At 46.7% G+C, this 16,925-nt stretch overlaps 1 protein-coding gene across 2 annotated transcripts in view; it reads left to right on the top strand.

Moving 5' to 3' along the window:
• LOC137424717 (glutamate dehydrogenase, mitochondrial) overlaps positions 1-6,120 on the top strand; it is a 64,609-nt gene extending 58,489 nt beyond the window's left edge. The window contains exons 11-13 of one of the 2 annotated variants that reach the window (XM_068112459.2): positions 3,715-3,806; positions 4,323-4,385; positions 4,890-6,120. In XM_068112459.2, coding sequence (XP_067968560.2) covers positions 3,715-3,806; positions 4,323-4,385; positions 4,890-5,006 — 272 coding nt within the window. In that variant the 3' untranslated portion in view covers positions 5,007-6,120. The remainder of the gene's footprint in view (positions 1-3,714; positions 3,807-4,322; positions 4,386-4,889) is intronic. The other variant, XM_068112460.2, reaches the window with a different exon arrangement.
• The last annotated feature ends 10,805 nt before the right edge of the window (positions 6,121-16,925 follow it).

Raw genomic sequence — 16,925 nt, 5'->3', positions numbered from 1 at the left:
GGTCTTGAGAACGGAGAGATATTGTTTCCTGGCTCTCCTGAGGGTGGACACACACTTGTTTCGGGATTTGTGAAAGGAAATGAGATTTCCTTCCGTTGGATTTGCTTTCCAGGAGACGACGGCAAGTTGTTTCTGGGCAACAGCCTCACCACAAGATTCCGTGTACCATGGACGGGAGGAAGGGTATGACAACTGAAGACGAGATGGGATAAATCTGTGCATGAGAGAGAGCAATTTACTTTGGAAGAATTCCCAGGATGAGTTGATGTCAGAGGGGATAGAGATGGGAGACCAGTCCAGATGATTGATGGCTGCTTGAAGACCATGCCAGTTGGTCTGAGTGAAATGCCAGACTCGTCGACACTGAGCAGGCTACCTGAGAATGGTCAGAGAGATGTCCACTTTAACAAGCACATGATCAGATGATCCGATTGGAGCAGAAGAAGAGCAGCAGACATTTTCAGGGAAGTTAGTCATAACCAAGTCCAGAAGAGAAGATGCTCCGTTGACTGAGATCCGGGTCGGGAATTGACAGATTGTGTCAGTCCCAGTGAGTCGCAGAAGTCCTTTGCTGAGGAGCCATGGATGGTGAGAGAGGTACCCACACCCAGCCAACTGGCATGGTGACAATTGAAATCACCACATATGAGGAAGAGAGTTGGGATGAGTCGATAGAAGTTGGTCCATATTATCAGACAGCGAGATGTAGATGGAGTCATCACTGTTTATTGGACGGTACAACACACATATGAACAAGAGGTGGGAGGGAAGGGGAAGCCGTAGCCAGAGGTATTCCTGGGGGTGAGGTGGAGAGAGTGCAGTGCAGGGCGAGTGAGGAAGAGAGTTTTTGATAAAGATAGCAACCCCACCTCCAGGACGAGGCTCAGGTCTATCATACCCGAGGAGGGAGTAACCGGGAGAGATACTAAGGAATCAGAGACATCATGAAGGAGGAAAGTTTCTGTTAAGCAGATCACGTCTGGTTTGACAGAAGCAACCTGTATGGAGAGATCAGTTAAGTTTGAACGAAGGCCCCGGATGTTTGAGGTCCATACTGTTAATGAAGAGGAAGGGGGAGCATCGGATACAGAACAGGGGGGAGGAGGGGTACGGTAAGATGTGGAAGCGGTGGAAGAGGTAGGGAGAGCTGTTGAAGGTGTGTCAGATATTTCAGAATAGCTCGGAGAAAGGGAAGGATGGGGCGGACAAAAGGTTTGATGATTGGGTGAGGCACAATGAGGTGTTATTTGAGGAGGGGGAAGAGCGAGGCAGAAGGTTGGGGGAGATGGAGGTGAGAGTTGGAAGGCGGAAGAAGCGGGGAGGACGCTTTGAGGAGGGGGAGTGAGAGGGGGGAAATTGAGAAGAAATGAGGGTGGGGAGATTTGAAGGGGAGGGGCGAGGGGAGGGATTTGAAAGGGATGGGATATGGGGGAGATTTGGAGGGGAGGGGTGAGGGAGGAGTCTGGGAGGGGCGATGGGGAGTCTTGGAGGGGAGGGGTGAGGGGGTAGTTTAGGAGGGAGGGGGCAAGGTGGGAGATTTGAAAGGGATAGGTGATGTGGAGGATTAGGAGGGGATGGGAAAGGGGGAAGATTTGAAAGGGATGGGTGATGGGGAAGATTTGGAGGGGAGGGGTGATGGGGAAGATTTGGAGGGGAGGGGTGAGATTGGATTTTAGAAAGTGTACGATTAATGGGAAACGAACATTTATTGCAAAATGAGTTTCTTGTGACCTTCGAGTCAAAAATACATTTAAGGACGCTGGATGGAGGATGGAGTGCAGGAGAGTTTAGGGAATGTAGAAAAAAGGCACTATAAGAGATGGAATTTTTTTTGGGGATGAATAGATTTGGTGAGCAAGTCGAAAGCAGCCTTTTAAAGAAGAAGAAGTAGAAAAAGGTGTTATAATATACGACGGAATACAGAACTTGAGGGGAAAGTGTAAACATTGAAGGTTAATAACAGTGAAAACTATCTGGGGAAATGGGGGAGAAACACGTGGTCGAAGAACGAACTAACGAATAAGAACGAATAAACGAATGAGAACAATGACTAAGAACAGAGAAGGAAATGTTTTTTCTTTGTTTTTTTTTTTGAGTTGAGATTTACACAAGCAAGTAGGCTATGGGGTGAAAAGACTGGGAAAAGCAGAGAACGAAAGGTATTGGAGCACAAACAACGGACCGCTGAGAGAAAAACAAAGCCTCAAGGTTGTACACTGTGCAAGGCCTCAAAATATACGACATGAATTAACACGATTTTCTATACAGGTATGAGAGATTTGCACCCAAAATCTTCCTCGGGACACAATATACGTACACACACCATAAAATAAATACAGTTATAACGAAAATACAAATGGGAACAATTTATTACTTAACTTCGATTTTGATGGAGAGCTGCGAATAAACGAAACCTCGCCGGCAAGACCGGAAGCGGAAGTCAACTGAGGATAATGACTGTACCTGAGTTGCTGTGTTGTCATGATTTACACCAATCATAATACAAACAATTATTTTGCACAAATTTATCTATCGCTGCACTAACACAGGCAGTTTTTACAGCAAAAACAACATCGCACAAACACCGTGACCTCAAAGGTGGATTCTGTGAAAGTGAACTGCTCTCCTAGTTTTGGCCTTCAGTCTCCAACTGACTGTTGTTGCGCTTCATTAGTATTGGCTTCGATCACTTCCATAATTATTTCCCTTTTTCACAGACTAAGACCCCACCTTCAGTGGCTCTGGTGGACATGGCACCTGGTCCAAATGGGTTTGGATAGGCAGCATAATTACCTTTTTGTGTGCATTTCATTCCTTTTGAAAGGTTTTAAGGTCAAACCAATGTAAATGTCATTTAATCAGAAACTGAGAGTACAACAACTTACCTCTTCTTTTTAACTCAACTGGACTATGTCCAGCTGAGTTTTTGTCGACACCCAGTGTCTGTCTGTCTGTCTGTCTGTCGTCTGAAAACAATTCGACGTCTACGCTCTAAAAATCACAAATATTGATTAAATTTGATGAAACTTGTTATGCAGCCTCTTTAAGACATAAACTAGTTTGGGATTGCATTTGGGCATTGCACGCCCAAAAATGGGCGTGGCAGGGCGGCCATATTGAAAAATAAATTTTTGTCAATCTGGTACTTCCTAATGTAGCTCGAAGGCTGAAACTTGGTGTGTAGACAGTATGTAACAAACCTCAACACATATATTGCGGGTTTTGATGATGTCCGAAAAATGACCTCGTCGTGACCTATGACATGACTTGATCCATACACATCAGTTTGGACGACGTCCAAGCTCCAAAAGTCACAAATACTGATCAAAATTTGATCAAACCTTCAACGTTACTGTACCTCTTTAGCACATATAAACTATATAGTTTGTGGTTCTATTATGCATATTCTAACCATATTGATATAGACCAGTTGAGTTCAGGTTCCCTGGAACCTCTAGTTCAGTTTTCTTTTCTTTTTAAAAAAAATTTTGTGCATCTTTAAATGGCTGATAAAACTATGGCAACCAACATTATTTATTTATTGCAGAATTCAGGTTTGCCTTTGACGACTTTAAAAAACATCCTTGTACTTTGTTGAGGTATTGGTTCAAAGGAAGGAGTTATTGGTACATCAATGGCCTTTGCACCAATTCGTGATGGGTAACACAGCAGCTTGCTACCACCATCCAACTCATGATTCCATTCCTGTGGCAGGCTCGGTGCAAGAAAGCCTGGAGCGTAAGTTTGGCAAACATGGTGGACAGATTCCCATAGTACCCTCTGGGGAGTTCCAGGCTCGCATTGCCGTGAGTACCACACCCATTCATTCCCTTGTGGTGTGGCATTTAACCAACCTTTATTACCAGACATGGATGTGCTAGTCTCAACCTCTTATCAGGTTGTGCCAACAAATTAATAACCCGCTGCAGTACCCGGCTTGTGATCAAAAATTAACCAGTGCTAGTCTCATCTTGCTTGCCCATCCCTCACTGCATCATTAAAATACTCTCTAATACCGTAGTTTTGGTTTTGAATTCATAGTAGGAATGCCAAACCTGTTGCTGCTGCTGCTGCTTCCGCTACTACCTCCGCTACTACCTCTGCTGCTACACTTGCCACTGCTGCTGCTTCCGCTACTACCTCCGCTACTACCTCTGCTGCTACACTTGCCACTGCTGCTTTGTCTCGTTTGTTTCAGCCAGCACGCACTTCCTTTTCTGGTTCACATTTTTTTTGCCTATTCAATGCTGTTTCTCCTTGATGACTTCCATCATGCCTCTTTTGCATCCTCATATTGTTTAATTTCCCTCCAATCGTCTTAGGGTGCATCTGAAAAAGACATTGTGCATTCGGGTCTTGCCTACACCATGGAGCGATCTGCCAGGGTAAGTATCACTCACACTTTATTTTGTGATTGGTTCATTTATTAATATAGGTTTGGGTAAGGCCAACAATTGTTTTTAAATCTCTTTAGGAGAAACCATTGAGTTACTTTTCAGTCGTGGTTCGGTCACCATTCTATGTGTTGGTGTCCAGGAAGTTAGGTATGTCAGACAAAAGCTTTTGCTCCAAAACCACCTCTCTGGCTTGAGGGAATACCTGAAGACCAAAAATTATGGGTCGTTGTTTATACGACTTTCAAGTGCAATGAAAATACCCAAAAAAATTTTTTTTTCTTCTTCAGGAATGGCGACTGTGTTCTAATAACCACACAATACTTCAGTCTGGATGTTTAGTTATGTCAAAGCAAAAGTTTCCCTGATCTTGTATTTTGGAGTGAAGATAATGATGTACCATGTGTAAAATATAACTAGTTGATCAACATATCTCTTGCTTTGTAATCTTTTTATTTTTATTTTTTTTAATTATTACTATTTTCCTACCCATAGCAAATAATGCGAGTTGCCATGAAATACAACCTGGGCCTGGACCTGCGCACTGCAGCTTATGTCAATGCAATTGAAAAAGTTTTTCAGGTGTACAAGGACGCGGGCATCACCCTCTGAACCCTCGGCGTGATATCTTCTCGTTATTGGTGATCTAGAAACATCCAAAGTTTTCTGCTCCCGTCTCTCCAATTCCACCATCCCCTTTTGACTAATCTATCTTCTCTTTCTGGAACTTGTCACCCTAATCCTGAGCTGCATCAATGTTCTTTTTCGTAGCAATATTTCCATTATTTTCCTTTTCTTTTTCATTTCTGCTTCCAAACTCCTAAATATGGCTTGTGGCCTGTGAGGAACTATCCCATTCCCCCATCATGATATGTAATCGAAAGAACATCACCATCACAATGACAGCCTTAACTTACATCAGGGTGCTCTGGTGATTTTGACGATGAAGTCTTTCCTTGGGTGTTCAAACTGTTAACATCTACAGTCGACATGTATTTGTTTTCTGCAATATTTTTTATGTGACTGTATGCTGTACCTCCATTTTTACTTGCAAAATAATGGGGAATCTTGGTGAATGGCTAAATTTTGTTATCAAAGGCAATGCCAAAGTTTTGACCCGTATCGCATGACTTGCTTGTCGTCCATCGGGTGCTTTTTTATTTTATTTTTAATCCTGTGGACATTGTGGATATCGGTGCATTACATTTTAATGCTTTTTTTTCCTTTTTTTAAAAAGGATATCTTCATTGAGAATTTTATTGAAAGTGTGAGTGCCATCAAATGTAACTCGATTCATGTCTCACTAGAATGTTAGTGTTTTCAAAAAGGTTATTTTGTTGTTCGACTGGACATCTCGCTTGGCCAGATGTAGTTTTCTAATATCACTTAAAATATGTCGGTCCGTCTTCATTTTGTCCAGGTGAAGTAATTTGCACAGCAAAATATTTTTTGCAGGTCTTGCTCTGTTCGCATCATTTAACTTTTACAATTTTTTGGTTGCCACAGGAAATTTAAGCTTTTACTTTTAATATATTTTGCTTTTTGCAGTTGTGTAAGAAAGATGTTCGAAAGTCTTGCATTGTAATATATATATATATATGAACGTGTTGAGCACTTATTGATGGAGAAATAATTTTTCATTTATTTCTGGATTGCTGCTGCTTTTGGGTTTTTGAACTGGAGCTATGACCTTGCATGAATCCAAAATAAAGACCCGATGTGCCGAGGAAGGCTTGTTTCTGAAGGGACGGGAGAGGGTATTGTGTTCCATCAGCGAGATATTTCGTCGGTCAACAACATTGGAGCCTCCTGGATGACATTCTTTTATGTTGCACCAGAACTGGTCTGAAAGAAGTTTGAGGAGTTGTCAAATGCAACGTTAACAACATTCTACAATCTACTTTCACCACAAGTTGACGTTTTACCTTGAATATGCATTATGTCAGTTATCCATGCCCATTTGCTTGCACTGCCCTTGGTTTGGGATTTGCTGCAAGTTCTAATGTTCGCATATGCATATTCTGCATATTTCGACAAAATTATCTATTTTACCAAAACACTTTGTGTAATTTAACCACAAGTTGATTTTACACCTTGAACGTGTATTATCTCCAAGTTGGAGACTATATACTGCAATCTATATCATACATTTGGAGGCATTTAAAAAATTGTCTTGTGTGGAAATTAAAATCCATATATTTTAACATTTAAAATGTGGAATTATTTAAAAAAATAATTTTAATTGGCAAAATGGTGAAAGGACCGCTTCCCCAGACAAAGATTTGAAAACCATTCTCAAGGATTGTCCATTCATTCCCCCTGAACCACACCTATTCCCAAAGGTGTGTCAATCAGTCAGTGAATCCACACTGGTTATTAGACCCATAACCTATAACCTGCAGCTTCAGTGAAGCTTTCAGAATCATTGGAATCTCCTGCGATGAAGTTAACTCCGAGGGCCTTTCACTCACTCACCGCAGGCAGGTTGGTGGTCTTTCTGTCTTCTACCGACTCCTCTCCGGCCTTGCTCCCCCAGCTCCCTCTGTGCTCTGTCCCGCAAATATTCCTACAGGTCGCACATGATCTGCCAGCAACCCGCTTATGGTTAAACTGCCAAAACCTAGGCTCTCTGCTCACCTTCACTTTTTCATTCCCCTTTTCTCCCGCCTCTGGATCAAACTCTCCCACTCAGCTGTTTAAAACATCTGTTCACCACCATCTCTTATCTTCCCCCATCCAAAACCTTGATCTTTTCTACCCCCGCTAATCCACCCCACTTGATACACTTTTTTGAAATTCCAACCTCTTTCCTGGAAGTCCTTGCAGTGTCCATATGTTTTATACTCTCCCACCTCCCCCCAAGCCCTCTCCCTCCCACAGTTCTCTCGATGTCCCTGCTCTCAAATGTTGTGTTTGTGTCCTTCCCCCTCTCTCCCCATCTTGTCTACCGCTCCCCTTATTTTGTGTTTTATGTGTCGGTTTGACTTTTTGTGTGATTAATGTTAGCTCTTTCACGAGCCTCGATCTTGTATACAAAAAAGAAGAAGAAAAAAGCTCTCCATTAAATGCTGGCTTGTTACCTTCACCGAAAGTGGACAGAGGTTATGTTTTCACCCTCGTTTGTCTATCTGTAAGTACGATATCTCAAAATGTTCCCAATGGATTCGGACGAAACTTGGTGGACAAGTTGGGTGTGTAACGAGGACAAAATGATTCGATTTTGGTGAAAATCTGATTTGGATCTGAGACAATTTGGTGATTCTTCACCATTGAGAGATGGGGCCTAAAACTACAAATGGCCAGATATCTTGAAACGTTTTGGCCAGGTTATGACAAAACTTGGTGGATGAGTTGGTTAGGTGACAAGTCAATTCGACTTTAGTTCAGGTATGGATGCAGATCCGGCTTATCTGTGGGATACGAAACGCAAATTGTTCAGCCCAGTGGAGGTATGCGCTCTACCCAGTGTCGTTCTAGTTCGCTTTGTAACTGCTTTTTCTGTGCACTTTCTGCTGTTTTGAGGTGAGAGATAGTTAAGTCGTAGCTCCCAAATGAGGTTTGGTGAGTGATATCCAGTCAGTTTGCTCGCAGAACTACACATGATGCACTATTGGTACAGATGAACCAAATCTGCCAATTTAAGTCTGCTTTCACATCAATTTTGGTCAAAATAATATTGAGCAGTCAGAAAAATCCAGTCCTCTGTGTCCATGACAAAACAAAAATGCAGTCCTTGTGAATATGATGGTGAGAAGCACAGTGGTGGACAATGGTATAATCGAATAACATCTAAGGCAATAAAATGTAAAAAGATTAATAAATGATTATTTCTTCATTTCTGTACTGCAGGTGCAACTTCATAAATGTACATGGTCAAAAAAGAATCTTCCTCCAACCTGTTTACAGCAGAGCAGCTTGGGGAGAAGTAAAAATTATGTTGCTGGTGGGCACATAACGAAGGCATGGCATGGCTGTTGAATATGAAAACAAGGCATGAGGCTTAACATGTACATTAAATACAAACATGTGTTGAGGCTCATGGAATATTAAGACAGTAATGGGACAGTAGACAAGAGGGGTTGTTGGTGGCACCTGTATTCAGAATCTGGGCCCATTGTGGAAGACCGCAAGGGTTGTGGAAGACATCCAGGGTAGACCCCACGCAAGATGCCACTGTTGGCAGGTTTACCAGCTTTTCATCTCAAGTCCTTCCATCACATTCACAATATAGCTGCAAAGAAGCTCATAGTGTCCAAAGTGCGCATTTTATACTCCACCCCATTTCACTTCGTTACAAATTGGTGCTTTGGATTGTGATACAAATCCAACGTATATATATATATATACATTGTTACGGTTTTGAGAGTGTAAATATTGATCATTAAAGGTTAAAGGTTTGCCCCCATAGTTAGTCCACACGCAACACGCAGGCCACCTTAGAACCTTAGTTATGTCATAGTATGTGTCAGGATAAGGCCATTTCCATTAGTGATACCTGCGTTGTCTAAAAGAAATAAGCTTAGGTCCCGTTCATTTTGCGGCCACCATCCAAATCGACCTCGTTGGGCAGCATCCATCCCGTGCCCTGATTCGGCTAATCCACCTTGTTTGCCAGCAGTGTTAGCTGCCAGTTGCTCGCTCACACTAGTCGGGTAGCCACGAGGTAGGCCTGGAAAAGGGGAGGAGCGCAAGGAATAGGTGTGGCCGCATCAAGCAGCACGTCAGAAGGCGGTGACGGTGAGGGTAACGACCAACCAGGGCTCGGTGGGCATGGCTTAAGAGGGCGTTGTAAGGGCGCATCCAGCAAGTGCTGGAAGGTTCGCTGCAAAGGCTATATAAGCGCATGTACGAAGCCCTCGAAAGGACTGACGCAACAGCGCGCATGAAAAAAGGACTCTTGATAAAGGACTCGTTGGAAGGTTGGCTTTGAAAGGCCTGCGTGGAGACGTCTGATTGTACAGGACTCGTGAGAAAAGGACTGACGCAACAGCACGCATGAAAGAGGACTCGTGAGGAAAGCGCATTGTAAAAAGGACCGCGGAAGAGGGCTTTGTGGAAGAACTGAAAGGGATCGCGCTCTGTGAGAGGACTTCTGCGGGAGAGGCGCTTTGCAGCGAACTGTATTGTGAGCGCATATAAAGCCCGGTTCATTTATTACGTACGCGGCTGAGCCGCGAAGTAACCGCCAGCCAGCCTTCCTTTCGCCCCGCATTTAACCTGGTAATTGTCCGCTCCGCTTCAAAGACCCGCGGGGACCTTCTGCCGCCCTGGCCATCTGCTTCGCGGTACGAATCGGGGACCGGAGTGAACTGCCTGGACGCCATCATCCCTGGACCATCATCCCGACCATTTACATCCCCGTGTGAGTGTGTCTGAGAGTGAAATGGGCCCATGTCCTGGGATAAGTTATTTTTATTTTTTTTGTATACAAGATCGAGGCTCGTGAAAGAGCTAACATTAATCACACAAAAAGTCAAACCGACACACAAAACACAAACAAGTACAAAAAGTTTTAATTAAAACAAAAGCCGCGTCGATGTTACACAATGCCTAGATGCAGCTGTGCCTATAACGTCGATGTTATAGGCACAGGACATTCCTATTGATTCGATTACTTGATGTTATTTTTGTGCAAAGTGAAAATATATCTCGGCAATTTCCCTTGTGTGGCGACGAATTTTTAATATATCTCGGCATTTTCCCGTCTGTTATTTCAGGCGGTGTATGACTGACCATGCCGCGATTTAAAAAATATATATCTTGGCAATTTCCCATGTGTGGCGACACGTGAACGAAGCTATGCTCCTCTCTCCACATTATTGTGACGACGTATAAATTAAATATTTCATCGTGACGATTGTCATCAAATGGACGAATTTTTAATACATCTCGGCATTTTCCTGTCTGTTATTTCAGGCGGTGTATGACTGACCATGCCGCGATTTAAAAAAAATATATCTCGGCAATTTCCCGTATGTGGCGACACGTGAACGAAGCTATGCTCCTCTCCACATTATTGTGACGACGTATAAATTAAATATTTCATCGTGACGATTGTCATGAAATGGACGAATTTTTAATATATCTCGGCATTTTCCCGTCTGTTATTTCGGGCGGTGTATGACTGACCATGCCGCGATTTAAACCAAATATATATATCTCGGCATTTTCCCGTCTGTTATTTCGGGCGGTGTATGACTGACCATGCCGCGATTTAAACCAAATATATATATCTCGGCATTTTCCCGTCTGTTATTTCGGGCGGTGTATGACTGACCATGCCGCGATTTAAAAAATATATATCTCAATGGACTTGAAGTTACAGGCCTTTGAGAATTCATTTCGTTCTATAAAGGGCAACTTTCATCGGATTTTCTTCCCGTTTTTTTTCAACCGAGTCTAAAACTATGTTAGCGACTGTGAAAAATGAAATGATGTATCGAATTTGATTTGAAATAAAACTGTGTGAGAGAGGAAGACCACGTGTCTACAAAACAGGCCTCAAAGCTATGCGAGTTAATAAAATGGCGGATATTTGTTTATATGAAGCCTCTCCTCGAATGGGTGGAGCTATGGTTCCCAGAATGGGTGGAGCTTTGAGGTTTTGTCTTCTCTGCAAGAACAAGAACAAGAAGAACAACAACAACAGCAGAGGGCACTCTATGACCAGCGTCTGCGACGCGGCTAAAAACAAGCGGAGCAGCAGACAAGATGGGGAGAGAGGGTGAAGGACACAAACACAACATTTGAGAGCAGGGACATCGGGAGGACTGGGGGGAGGTGGGAGAGGTATAAAACATATGAACACTGCAAGGACTCTGGGGTGAATTACTGGGGGTAGAAAAGATCAAGGTTTTGGATGGGGGAAGGTAAGAGATGGTGGTGAACAGCTGTTTTAAAGACCTGGAGGGAGGAGTGGGATTGAAGGGAGTGGGGGAGTTTGTTCCAGAGGCGGGAGAAAAGGGGAATGAAAGAGTGAAGGTGAGCAGAGAGCCTAGATTTTGGCAGTTTAACCATAGGGTTGCAGGCAGATCTTGTGCGACCTGAAGGAATATTGGGGGGACAGAGCACAGAGAGAGCTGGGGGAGCAAGGCCGGAGAGGAGTCGGTACAAGACAGAAAGACCACCAACCTGCCTGCGGTGAGTGAGTGAAACGCCCTCGGAGTTGACTTCATCGCAGGAGATTCCAATGATTCTGAAAGCTTTGGCCTCAACAGCGTGAAGCCGAGCTAGGTGTGAGGCTCCATACTTAACTCGAGGGGCTCCATACTTAAATTGAGGTGAAAATATGCCTAAAATTCCCAAAAAATTTCACCTTAAATTATTCAGAATAAAATATTGAAAACGGCATGATTGTTATGTTTTTATGTGACCATAATATCACTTCTCCAGAAAATATAGCAATATCATGGGTATATTACACTGTTTTGACGACAACAAACTTGTAATGTGCGAGGTTGTAAAAAAACGGGGGGGGTGCTTAACTTAATTCTTTGTGTATATATACATATATATATTGTTGCAGATCTCTCGAAGCCCTTCGACGTACAGAAGGGGGGGGGGGGGGGGTTAAACCCTTTTTTCCCCTCGGGTCTTCGAGTCCACGAGGCCGAGTCGCCACTCCCGTAGCGAGCGTGCGGAAGGGTATCGGGTCGACTCCACGCGTACCTTCGATACCCACGCTGCCACAAAAACGGGGACTGGACCTCGCAGAAGCCACGCTAATTGAATATGCCCAAGCGGTTTGCGTATCACGTGACTCGTGCCGTTACTTTGATTGAACCCGATTCGAGCGGTTTAGTCGTGCGATGCTAAGCCAATAGTGAAATGCCGGGAACGGTCAAATGGAAGAAAGAACAGGTTTATTTACAACTAGACAAGGCGAAGAGACACAGAGCAGGCTTAATCAGTCTTAACTTATCCCCGGACAAGGGCCCACTCACTCACGCAGGGAAAAGAAGGAAGGAAAGTTCGCGTTCCAAACACGCCTTGGCGCCGGTCGCTCCCGGACAGCTCGCCGGGCGTGGCCCTCGGATGTTCGCGGCACGTGTGCTGGGAACGCAGGCAGGGAGACCGTGCGTCTGTGGCCCCAGAATGGATAGTCTTCACAAGCGCGTTATTCACAGCACAGGGTACAGGGAGAGTTCGTGTACAGAGAGGGCTTATAACAAGCAACCGAATTCACTCGTGACTACAACGTCTCTTTCTCACTGGGGCTTGGTCACTGTTGCACTCTCTCACAACGCTCACGAACCACGAACCAACTCTCCACCAACTCTCTCTGACTCGTTCACTGGGGCACTCCCTCTCCGACTGTCTCACAACGCTCTCTGATCCTCCGACTCCGACTGAAGCGGGGGGGCCGGGCCCGGGGCAGGGTTTTATGGCCCCACCCCAGAGTCTTACCCGAATGTTCCAAGCCCCTCTCGCTGCCGTTGTGAGCCATTCCCCTTGAGCTCCGATTGGCTGCTCGCCGCCTACCGTCCACTCCCCTGCAGCTCCTCCCTTCGGCCTGCCAGACTTGTTACAGGCCTAGCACGTGGCATTCCAGCCCAAAGAACACCTAACTCACTGGCCTGCTCAACGCAAACTAACACAGGAAAGGAGACTACGCTTACATTTACTAAGAAATAACTGAACTAAAGCGAGGCTACATGTTGTGGTGCAACTACCTACGAGGGGGGGTCATTCTTTATTCACAAAACCGCAACACCACCGCTCTCTCACCAGACTTGTCCCGAGTCGACCCCAACAATGGAACAACCGGTAGAGCCTGGCATGCAAAGTTACCATTACTTTTAAATGTGACACATAGGTGTAATCCCCCTAGCATCTATTCTGACCCATGTGTGCGACATTTTTAACACTAGATATGTCCCCCCTAATGCGTTGAGCAGCTACTCTATCGGACTCGCACCCACAACTACCCGAGTATTTTCGAAATTTCAAACCACACACATAGCCACTGGGCACATTCTTATATGTACATGCACAGAACTTACTTTATTTACAATTCTATGACCCAGGACCTGTACTTTAGGAAGAAATTGGAGGAGAGAGAAACAAAACACTCATAAATGGCACTTGCTGTTTGCATCTTGCGTCTTCTGTGTGCGGCTAACAAAACCGGCTGGCCCTGACCGGCATACACGCCATATGAAGCATCAGGGCCATCTAAGCTTCCACATCTTCTTCATACCTAGCACATGATAGTAAACAATTGCACACACTTTCTTTTTATTGGCCAGCAGGGCCACTCTCCTGTGGTCCAACTGTGTGGCATCAGTGCCACTCAACAAGTGGTCCGAAGGTGCAAGATGATTTTGCAGCAAGATGCTGCACAGCAGAGGTGCGAGGCCACAAGGCTTGTGGTCCATGGGTGTGACAAGGGTGCAGCAAGGTGGTTTGGCAGCAAAGTGCTGGACAGTTCGGCTGCACCGGTGCGACACGGCAGAAGGGATGCTGCACCGTTCGGCCTCCAAAATGGTCCTGGGGCGGGGAGGGAAGACGAAGCGCAACAAGCAAACGGAAAGGACACAGTGGCATACAAAAAACAAGGTGACCAGGCACCACCATGCCTGGTGCGGTGCGAGGGATGCGGTAGAACGGGCAGAGCAAACTCGTCCCTAGCCGTCCGTACCCCCCACCGTTGGCTACACTACCCAAGCCCCCCTTGTATTTACAATCCATCTCTATGTCTCGTCTCCCATATCCCACTCTATGCCAAATTCGTCCCCAACTCCCTCCCAGGAAGGAAGGGATGGAACACAACAATGTCCTACTTACGTCATGATGCGTCTTACCACTCAATCAGCTTACAGAGCCTCGGTGTGGAGCTCGTCCTCCTCGGTGACTGGCTGTGTATGGTGCGAAGGGATTTCTCATCCTAACTACACTAATAGCATTACTCATTTAAACTACCCGGGGTCGTACCCTGCCAATCGGCCTCTTTAAACTATGTGGTTCTAAGAACCTGAATTCTCATTGCCCACACTGTGGTGCCCTCCGAATTTGGGTCTCACCCGTGCAAATTTTCACACAATTTTGGGGCTGGGTCGTGTGGCTCCACCAGCAGGCTTACTTACCTGCGCACCTCCGCCACTGAAGCCGCCTCCCGAGCTTGCCTGCTCCTGCGACTACCTAAACCGGGGAAGGCCCTCCCTGGCACTTACCCCCTCTATGCCCACCTTGGCATCGGGCAACCCGGGTCCTCTCCTGGGATCCTCGGGCCCCAATCACAAACTACAACTAACCGGCTCCCAGAGCCTACCTGCAGCCTCACCTGGCCGACAAACTACCAGTGGCGGAGTGCCCCAATAACCATTCGCACCAATTAAGCCACACGCCCAGCCATGTCACTGACTCATGCACCCTACAAAGCACTTCTTTCCACTACCCGCACCACAGGTGTCAATATACATGCAAATGTACCTATGCCCTCTACCTGGCTTTACACACCCCCCCGCCCCGGGCTTTCGTGAATGGGTTCCACTCCCTCCATTCACTCCTTAGCACCATGCACTCCACACCAATCATTCCACACCTTTAATCTTGCACACCATGCAATTCAATTCACACTACACCTCAACACAATTCCATTTATTTTCCACACACAATTCCTCAAACACACAGCATTGTCTATCTACCTAATTTCCCCTAAAACTCATGCTTCCCCATCGTCCCTTTAAACTACGCACACCCTTTATTAACATCCACCTAAACTCTCTATGTCTCCTCTATAGTTCAGGTGTCACTACTTAATTCTCAGTCTCTTAGGTCTTCTAAATCCCTATCATTATCCTAGCCCTCCCTCAGCTAGCTTCGGTGCCCCATGGAGGCAACCATTGCTGGCCCCTCCATGTGCCCAACACTGCCATCCCCCTAAACGAATGCTCATGGGCCCCCCCATGTGAGGAATGGTCAGTACCATTTCCCCACATGGGGTACACTACTTCCAGTCCTCTACACTATGAGCCCCTCCATGTGGAGGTACGTTGTCATCACGGCTCGGCCTCGAAGGGCCGAGCGATCCATGCGGGTGGTTGGTCGCCTGTAGGGGGTGTCCGTCCGGCATTTTCGATCCAAGAGGGGAGGGATTGATGGGCCCAGGTGCCGGGCTCCATCCCTGCGCGGGGCCTCGCGGTCCCACGCATGATGACCCAACCGGCCACGGCCGGAGCACCGCACCCGATAGGGTGCGTGGCTCCGAAAACTCCTACCTCCCCTTGAATCCCGCCGATTGGCCTTGCCGCCACACGGCACCAACCATACCGTGTGGGGGCCGGAGGCACGAATCGTGCACGCCGGTCCTCGTGAGGCCGACGCGGCACCGATCCCCTCCGGTCCCTGCAGCACACAACTCACCGGGGGCTCTCGTACGCTACTCGTCGCGCTAAGCTCTACCCCCCCCCTCCCTCCTCCCCGGTCGGTGTCGATGCTTGAGTTGCATCCTCACGACTCGCGACCCACTCCATAGTCGCACACCCAGGCGCACACGCGCCTCCCACACACTCCGTTATCGCACGGTCCGGTGCACACCACCCAGGCGCACATGCACCTTTCACACACTCCGGTGTCGCACACTCCGGTGCAAACTCCTTTCCCGCACACTCCGGTGCACACTCGTCTCTCGCACACTTCACTGCACACTCGTTTCCCGCACACTCCGGTGCACACTCGTCTCCCGCACACTCGTTTCCCACACACTCCGGTGCACACTAGTTTCCCACACACTCCGGTGCACACTCGTCTCCCGCACACTCGGCCCTCGCACACTCCGGTGCACACACTCTCTCCACACACTCCGGTGCACACTCTTGCTCCTCGCATTCCGTACCACTCTCACTCGTACACCGCACAATGGGCCCATCGCGAACGCCCGGGTCTCGCCTCTCTCCCAAGCGCGCCGAGCACCCATTCGCACCAAACACATTCGCGCCATTATTTCTCACCTCGGGGCCTTCCTTCTCCGCCAGCACCTGCAAACTTTTTATTGGGTTAGCAAGCACGGCATCACGGTGCAAACACGAACTTTGCGCGGATTCCATCACCTCCTCCCGTGATTTATTCACTTTCTCTTCCGTCTCTTCAACCCCAATTATTTCTTCTACCTCGACGATCGTCAGCACCCCCAAAATTTCCTCCTCCAACTCGACCTTCGCCGGCGCCCCCAAATTTTCCTTTTCCAACTCGACGATCGTCGGCCCTTCTACACCGTCGCGTCGCGGATAAAGACTCCCCTAGCCCCGGTCAATTTGGCTGTGCTCCGCTTTAATTCGCTCTCCGCGCGTTCCCCGTATCGCTTCACCTCGTCGCGTACCACTCACCTTCCGTACCGTACGTACTTCACCTTCCCGCTCAACCTGCGCCCAATGTCCTCCCCTGCCTTTTTCATGTCCTTTCTCGACTCTGCCCTCATCTTCTGCATATCGCACCTGGACTCCTCCCTCAATTTTCCCATGTTGCACATGGATTTTTCCCTCTGAGCATCCATTTTGTTTTCCAACCCTTCCATGTTACACCTTGCTTCGT

This window comes from Myxine glutinosa, chromosome 4 (assembly GCF_964187855.1).
Source record: "Myxine glutinosa chromosome 4, kmMyxGlut1.1, whole genome shotgun sequence".
NCBI classification, from domain to species: Eukaryota; Metazoa; Chordata; class Myxini; order Myxiniformes; family Myxinidae; genus Myxine; species Myxine glutinosa.
The sequence above is the reverse complement of the archived record's forward strand: the minus strand, read 5'-3'. Positions and strand labels throughout refer to the sequence as shown.